General features: G+C 44.6%; 1 protein-coding gene across 3 annotated transcripts in view; it reads left to right on the forward strand.

Moving 5' to 3' along the window:
- Positions 1–375: 375 nt before the first annotated feature.
- Positions 376–8,069, forward strand: part of RNF8 (ring finger protein 8) — a 39,783-nt gene continuing 32,089 nt past the window's right edge. For all 3 annotated transcript variants that reach the window (XR_002773232.1, XM_003789156.3, XM_012804873.2), the window contains exons 1-2: positions 376–689; positions 7,177–7,305. Coding sequence is in view for 2 of the 3 variants with exons in the window: in XM_003789156.3 (XP_003789204.1) it covers positions 579–689; positions 7,177–7,305 (240 nt within the window). In the remaining variant the exon portion in view is untranslated. The remainder of the gene's footprint in view (positions 690–7,176; positions 7,306–8,069) is intronic.

Below are 8,069 nucleotides of genomic sequence, written 5' to 3' on the forward strand. Positions count from 1 at the left end.
GGCATCATAGCTCGCAGCAACCTCAAACTCCTGGGCTCAAGCGATTCTCCTGCCTCAGCCTCCCAAGTAGCTGGGACCACAGGCGCCCGCCACAACGCCGGCTATTTTTGTTGTTGCAGTTGTCATTATTGTTTTGGCTGGTCTGGGTCGGATCCCAACCCACCAGCCTCGGTGTACATGACCGGCGCCCTACCCAGGGAGCTATGGGCGCCGCTATAAACCCACATTTTTTAAAAGAAGGAAAGGTAAGGAGAGTTTCAAGTCTGGGGCGACTAGGACGCGCGCGGGTGCAGGATCTGGGGTGGGTGGAGCCACCAAGACTCGGAAGCCCCAGCGCCGGCGGGCCAGTCTCTGCACAGCCTGGCCCGGGATCTTCTCGCGCAAGCGCAGTGCTCCCGCTTCTCTGCTTGGGGAGGGGCGGGCTTGCTTCCCGAGAGCTTGTTTGCATCGATCGCGAGCGTGTAGCGATTGCTTTTGTCTGTTGTTTAGTTATGGCGCCCGCGAGGCGGCGAAGAGGCCACCGGAACCCGGGTTAGGGTACCATTCGGTGCTGACCGCCGCCCGCGGTCCAGTTGGCTATGGGGGAGCCAGACTTCTTGGTCACGGGAGACTGTGTCGGTGGCCGGAGCTGGTGCTTGCGGCGGGTGGGGATGAACGCCGAGTGGCTGCTGCTGGAGGATGGGCGAGAGGTGAGGGGGAAAGGTCCTGTTGGGCGAGGTACTGTTGGGGTACGCGGGGTGGGGGTAAGGGAGAGAAGGCGTCAGGTTGGGCGGGATGGATGGAAAATGAAAGGTGGGAGTTGGGTAGAGGAGCAGGGTGTGAAGGCTGGGTGCTGAGGTAGGGAAGGGAAAGTCTGGTTCTGGAGCGACCGTTGGGGTGGGTTTGAGGGGGGAGGTGTTTGAGGACAAATGGGCACCAACTGAGAGAAGGGAGTCGAGTTCGGCCTTGGGGACACCTGCAGGGCCTCCACGCGGGGTGGGGACTGAGGCCCTGGCCCGAGGCTCCGAGGCGAGAGGACCATGGCCCCTTGGATAGAGACCTGGGCCTGCAGGACCAGCTGGGTCAGGGTTGGGGTTGCGGGCAGGGGTCTCATGAGAGGTGACAGGACTGGCACAGCTCCAGTTTGAGTCGCACCAAGCCCATCGGTGCCCAGCCCCGGGCCGAGGAACTGAGGCAGAGCTGCCCCAACTCACACCAGGGTCCCCAACCGCCGAGGGTCTGAGGCCAGGCTGCCGAGGTCGTGAACTTTCTCGAGTTTATTTTGAAAACGATTACGAGTTTTGGGTTGTGTCTCTTAAAATACTCAAACTTTCATGTAAAATGTCTTCCTCCATTTCAACTCTTTGGCGAAAATTGGTGCATTGAGACAGACCACCTTTATCCTGTGTTTCTCAGAGTCCCCGGAGTGTACCCTAAGAGGTACGCCTGGAGTTAGGCCGGGGAGTGGGGGTCAGAGTTCTCTCTAGAGGCTACCTATCATCTTTGTTAATAAGTGCAAAATTTAAGAAAACTTTTTTTAAAATAAAGATGTCTCCTCTGGGGTGGTGCCTCTAGAGACGGAGGGAAGAGAAAGGAGGGAGAATTAGATTGCATTCTGCTTGGGAAGGAGAACTGGGTCAGGGACCAGGCGGTGACTGGGAACCATTTGGGTTTTGGAAATAATCCAAATTGTTGGAAATAATTGTATGGAAATTTCCTTTGCAGTGAAAGTGGGTGGTTGGTTGCCACATTGTAAATTAAATAAGTATTTTGATTGTTCTGTATGTTTAGTTAGATTTTTCCTATAAGCCATGCAAACTTAATTAGCAGGTACTAATGAGTACCAAGGTTTGATTTACTATGAGAGGGACAGATAATTTCTGCACTGGAAGAGGTTAAGGCTTGAATGGGGGAAGGATTTCTACAATGAACCTATTTAAGAACATCCATATGGGCTGTGTGACCAAGTCCCAAGATGTGAATTATTTAGTACCATCCTGGGACAGTGGTTCCTCACATCAGAAAAGAGATTCAAGTACAGCCTTAAATATTGGGATATCGGGGGTTTATAAAAGTTTCTTGTGCACTGTGGCTTGAAGAACACCAGGAAGACATCTCTGCCCTGAAAATGCCTTTTTTATCCCATTATTAGTGCCTAAAAGTCCACATTAGGCTTTCATTCTTTCACCTCCATCACTGACCTTTCCATGTATGGTCGCTTTCAAAAGCTTAGGTCTTTGTTACCCCAACAAGGAGTCCATCCACCTGTTACTCAAGCCAATCAACAGAAAAGTGGATGAGAGATCAGCAGTTTCACTTTTATTTACAGTAAAGCCAGCAATTCTGGACAGAGAATATCTCCTCAAAGAACTGCTCTGCCCCCTCTTTCCCTTTGGTGCTTTTTATTCTCACAGTGGAAATAAACATCAGCAATGTTATTACTTAGCACAGTACAGGTCAAATAGATTCTCCCTATAGGTTACAAAGTTACACAGTATCTTCCTATCTTAAAATGGTTATATCTTCAAAGCATTTTTATTCCAGACTACATTTATAGATAGTTAACACTTCCCTGGGTGCATAGAGTGCCCTGGATCCTTGACTAGTGGGTACCATGGACTCCAGTTCCCCAACTTATTTATGACAGTAGGCCTTGGAATTGAATTAGCAATCTCCAGATGTCAGCACATAGGCTCATCTGCCCTTGTTATGATCTGACCAGCAGTGCCCTACATGAAATGCCCATTCTGGTTAGCAGTGGCTGGTAATATCTTGGAGAATTTTAACAGACTGTGGCTTGCCTCAGAGGTCTGTGTGGAGAATAAGCCTGCCATGCCTGGCTGTCTGCAAGGTCAGGTTTTAGGCAGTAGTTAGAGCATAGCCTGCAGTGTTTAGAAGGGGAGGTCTGAATCAAGGCCAAGAAATGAAGTCGTACTTATTGTATCGTAATAGTCCCCAGACCATATGGCACAAGCTTGTTTGGACAAAATTTCAGTAGGCATGTCAATTTAATTATAGCAGAAAAATAAGATCAGTTTCCTGCTTTTTTATGTCTCCTCAAAGTCTCAGATGTTGCAGATAAAATAATGAAACAGTTTCTCTCATTGCATTGGGGAGAATACTGTAGTAAATTGTCTGCCTAAATGAGTGTCTTTAAATAAATTCCTTAAACCAATGTAGTTTGATAGGAAAAATGATTAAGCAGAGATTTTTCTCAAATTAGCTAGTTCCTAGGTACTGTGAGTATCTAGGCCTTTGGGAAAAGCCACAGTACTTTTCTCCTTTTTTCCCCCCTTTTCTTCTCTTTTTGGTTTATGCGAAGCTTAAAGGGAGTTCTGAAGTTATTTACTAATCATCTGGGAAATAGCAGGAGTTGTGCCCAGGAGGAAGGAGATAGCATTAGTTGATGGTCGACCAGGACAAGATGATCTTTCAAATCAATAATGTGAGTAAGCGCAAAGACTTGCAGAACTCGGCTCGGCGCCTGTGGCTCAACTGGCTAAGGCGCCAGCCACATACACCTAAGGTGGCGGGTTCGAATCCCCAGCCCGGGCCTGCCAAACAACAATGATAGCTGCAACCAAAAAATGGCCGGCGCTGTGGCAGGTGCCTGTAGTCCCAGCTACTTGGGAGGCCGAGGCAGGAGACTCGCTTGAGCCCAGGAGTTGGAGGTTGCTGTGAGCTGTGAGGCCATGGCACTCTACCCAGGGGGATAGCTTGAGGCTCCGTCTCAAAAAAAAAAAAAAAAAAAAAAAAGACTTGCAGAACTGATGTATATGGAAATAACCTCTAACTTAAAAGGGTTCACAGTGTCAGTACTCAGTTCCCATGGGAAATGTAATTTTATGTTACAAGTGGTGCTAAAATTGCCAGATAAGCTCGTTGCACTCTCTATAGTATAGGCGAAACATCCGTAATACCAAGGTAAATTCTAGGACCAGACAGTGAAGGGAAGGATGAAAAAGAATCTTTTCTTTATCTGGGTTTGGAGTTGGTAGGAGGCAATTTCAGAGAAAAACACTCTTCTACCTTTTCTGTACTATTTTCCCCAGGCTACCCATAAGGCAGTCTGGCTGTCTTCCTTCTAATATTAAAGTGGAAAATGGAATGTTTCCTCTCTGAGAAATAAAGCTACTTAACTGGACATTTTTACCGAACATGGATGACAGATAAATCCTTAAACATTCCAGTTTAAAGGATATGTCTGTTAATTCAGAGGGACTTCTAAACTTATTGGAATTTCTGGCAAACTATCAAAAAACTGAAAAATTTTATACTCAGAGTTTTGGTGGAGTGGTCGCCACAGCATTTTACAGGGGAACAAGTGAAATTTTAATAGGAGTCCCTAGCTACTGCTTATGTTTTCCAGTAGTCATTACACAGTTTCCAATTTCTTTTTCTTTTTCTTTTTTTTTTTTTGAGACAGAGTTTCACTATGTTGCCCTTGGAATAGTGCGGGGCATCACAGCTCACAGCAACTGCAAAGTCTTGGGCTTAAGTGATTCTCTTGCCTCAGCCTCCCAAGTAGCTGGGACTACAGGTGCTCTCCACAACGCCTGGCTATCTTTTTGTTGTAATTGTTATTGTTGTTTAGCAGGCCTGGGCCGGGTTCAAACCCACCAGCCCCCATGCATGTGGCTAGTACCCTAACCACTGAGCTACAGGTGCTGAGCCCAGTTTCCAATTTCTTTTTTTTCCAGTTTCCTATTTCTGACCTGAAAAAACCACCCATCCTAGAATCTGGGAGGACTCATTGGCAAGATCTCTTTATTTCTTTCATTCACAAATACTGAACTCAAGGCCAGGCACAGAAGTACAACAAATAAAGTCTCTGTTCATGAAATTTATATTCTATAAAGTGAGAGGAGGAGAAAAGTAAAACAAGTAAGATAATTTTGGATTGTTGTAAGTTCATGCTAATAACTAAAGTAATGTGATAAGGGGACACAGACTGCAACTTTAGATAAGGGTAGTCAGAGTAGGCTTATAAGTAGCTGAAATTGGAAAGATAAGAAGCCCAAAGATCTGAGAGAAGAGTGTTCTTAGCAGAGGGGACAAGTGAAAAGACCCTCAGGTAGGCCAGTACTCAGGGGAGGGGTGTGTGTGTGTTTAAGAACAAAAAAGACTTGATTGGCTGAAGCATCTAGTATTGGCACCATGGTATGAGATAAGACAAGCAGGTGGATGGTTTCAGAATGTTATAGGCCGTGGGAAGAAGTTTGAATGATTGGAGAGTTTAAGGAAAGAAGGGAAATGATCTGATTAAAAGTTTTTACATTTCCAGTCTAGCTGCTATGTGAAGTTTAAGATGGAAGCAGAAACAGTAAGGGGCCAGGTGGTTTGGACTAAGGTTGTGGCTGTAGATAGAAGTGACCAGATTTGAATTTAGCCATTGGAATTTACTGATGATTTGAATGTGGGGATGAAGGACAGAGGTGAATCAAAGATGGCTGCTGGGTTTTGGATGGAGCAGTTCGTTGAGTGGTAGTGTTTACTAAGATGAGAGTTTGTGGAGAGGAATAGATAGGTCGGAGACAGTCATGGTGGTCTTCAAGCAACTCGGGAGGACAAGCATGATTCTGAAAGATTTTCAAAAGGAGCAAAGCCTACAAAACCATAGGCTTTGGTTCATTGTACCCAGTAAAGTTTGTTGTATATTATATGGGTCATTATAGAGGTAGCTTTTATACTGAGAAGAACAAGCTGGGAATTCTAAGACCTGGACCTCAGAAGAATTCATTTCCTTCCTTCACAGGGTTGTTAACTAGACTGGTCCATCTGGAAAGTATAATGGATATGATATGGGGCTTCTTTTCAACCTTTTCAGAGGTTAACATGCTGTCCTTGTGGATAAGAAGGAAAATATGTACTCAATATAAAGTCTTTGTTGAATTATAACTGGTTGAAGGCATATCCCCATCATGTGGGTTAACGTTTACTAGGCTTTCCTAAAATTTTTGCCTTTGGCTACATCTCATTTCAATGTTTTTATATGTCTTGAATGAAGAAGGCACAGAAGGAAGGCATTGTATTAATTTGGGAGTGACTCAAAGTTGGAAGTGATATTGAATATGTCTGGTCTGAGGGCAGATTAAAAATTCAGAAAGGTCTTGGTCCTACACTTAAATCCAAATTTTTCCAAATGGGTTAAGTATAGAATGGAAGATGTGACTTGTAGCAGTTCTTAGAGAAGGAGACCACCAAGAAATTTAATCATTCCTAAGTCTGAGGGTACATTGGCAGTGTACTAGACCTGCTGTGAAAGTTAATTTGATTTATATGCTGCAGTGATAATAGCTATAACTTGCATTTGACTACGTAATAGAAATTATGTTTGGTGTTGGTGTTTTTGAGACAGTCTCACTGTATTGCCGTTGGTAAAGTGCTATGGCATCATAGCTCACAGCAACCTTGAACTCCTGGGCTTAAGTGATTCTGTGGTCTCAGCCTCCCAAGTAGCTGGGACTACCAGCGCCTGCTACAACATCCAGCTTTTTTTAGAGATGAGGTCTCCCTCTTGCTTAGGGTGGACTTGAACTCCTGAGCTCAAGCACCTACCCATCTCAGTCTCCCAAAGTGCTAGGATTACAGGCATATGTTTATTTTTCTTAATGTGGCATGGCGGGGTGGGGGATAAACCAGGAGTCCTTTCAAAGCCTCATTAGAATGGCAAGATACTCAAACCCATGCCCTGGGAATTAGGTTGAAGTAACTGGGAATACAGAGCCAGAAGACTCAGTAGTTAGTTTATAGTTGTAACATGGAAGGGTGATTGGGGATTTTCTTCTGATGGTAACCAGGGTAGAGCCCGTGCCAGTGGATAGTGAGAAAGACGCCAACTCAGACCATTAAAGAAAAGTTGGAGGGCCTGCCTTAAGTGAATGCTGTAGTTTGTGGCAGTGTTTAAGATGAGTTGATGGGGATATGGAGACAGAATTTCTCCATCTCATGGGTAATTGAACCAGATGACCTTTCCAAATCCTACCAGCCCTACCATGGTTAACTCCTTTCAGCTATCTTTTGTCATAGCTTTTTGCCTTTTCCTATTAGAGGGGATAGCTGATAAATTGTTTGGATTCTATAGGAGTTTGGTTTTACACGTCAGTACCTATGTACACTGCTAGTGAACAAGATTATAAACATCCTCCCTTTTCAGTACAATGACTGAATATGTCTCTTACTTTATTGTCTTCCTAGGTGACTGTAGGACGAGGATTTGGTGTCACATACCAATTGGTATCAAAAATCTGCCCTCTGATGATTTCTCGAAACCACTGTGTTTTGAAGCAGAATCCTGAGGGCCAGTGGACAATTATGGACAATAAGGTATGGGAATTCATAGGAGCCTTATGGACAATAAGGTATGGGAATTCATAGGAGCCTAATGACTTTTATTGGTTTTTTGTGTGTGTATTTTTAAATTTCTTTTTTTAGCATAGGTAATTAATGATTCAAAATTCTTCTTCTCTGGCCACTCAGTTCTCTTTCCTACTTCTGTATACTGCCAGAGGTTAGATTATGCCAAAATAATTTCTAATGACTTGGGCTGAAGTTGGTACCTTAAAGGGAATACCTGAATTGGGGCAGTGTGTCCTATTCCAGAAACTAGACTAAGTGACTGGAAGAACTAGCCCTTTTAAAGATGAAGCTCTGTAGACCCTGGGAATTTGCTGAACTTCTGGAGCACACCTGTGACTCCGTAGACAAGGAGAGAAAGAAGAAACTGCTCTGACTGCACTTAGCTCCTTCCCATCGTCATATCCTTTTAATCAAAGCAACACCCCCTTCTTAAAACCTGTTTTCCTGTGTTCCAAAGATTTCCTTTGAATAAACACTTTTTCTGCTTTAAACAATTTTGAAAGCTACTGGTTTAGTGGTAAATGTACTAAGGGAGGTGAAATAGTATATAAAGCCCAGCAATTAGAAAGTGCTTAGGCTCGGTGCCTATGGCTCAAGCGGCTAAGGCGCCAGCCACATACACCTAAGGTGGCGGGTTCGAATCCAGCCCGGACCCGCCAAACAACAATAATGGCTGCAACCAAAAAAAATAGCCAGGCATTGTGGTGGGTGCCTGTGGTCCCAGCTACTTG

The sequence above is a fragment of the Otolemur garnettii genome, unplaced genomic scaffold, assembly GCF_000181295.1.
Source record: "Otolemur garnettii isolate 467f Iridium unplaced genomic scaffold, OtoGar3 scaffold00031, whole genome shotgun sequence".
Lineage (NCBI taxonomy): Eukaryota > Metazoa > Chordata > Mammalia > Primates > Galagidae > Otolemur > Otolemur garnettii.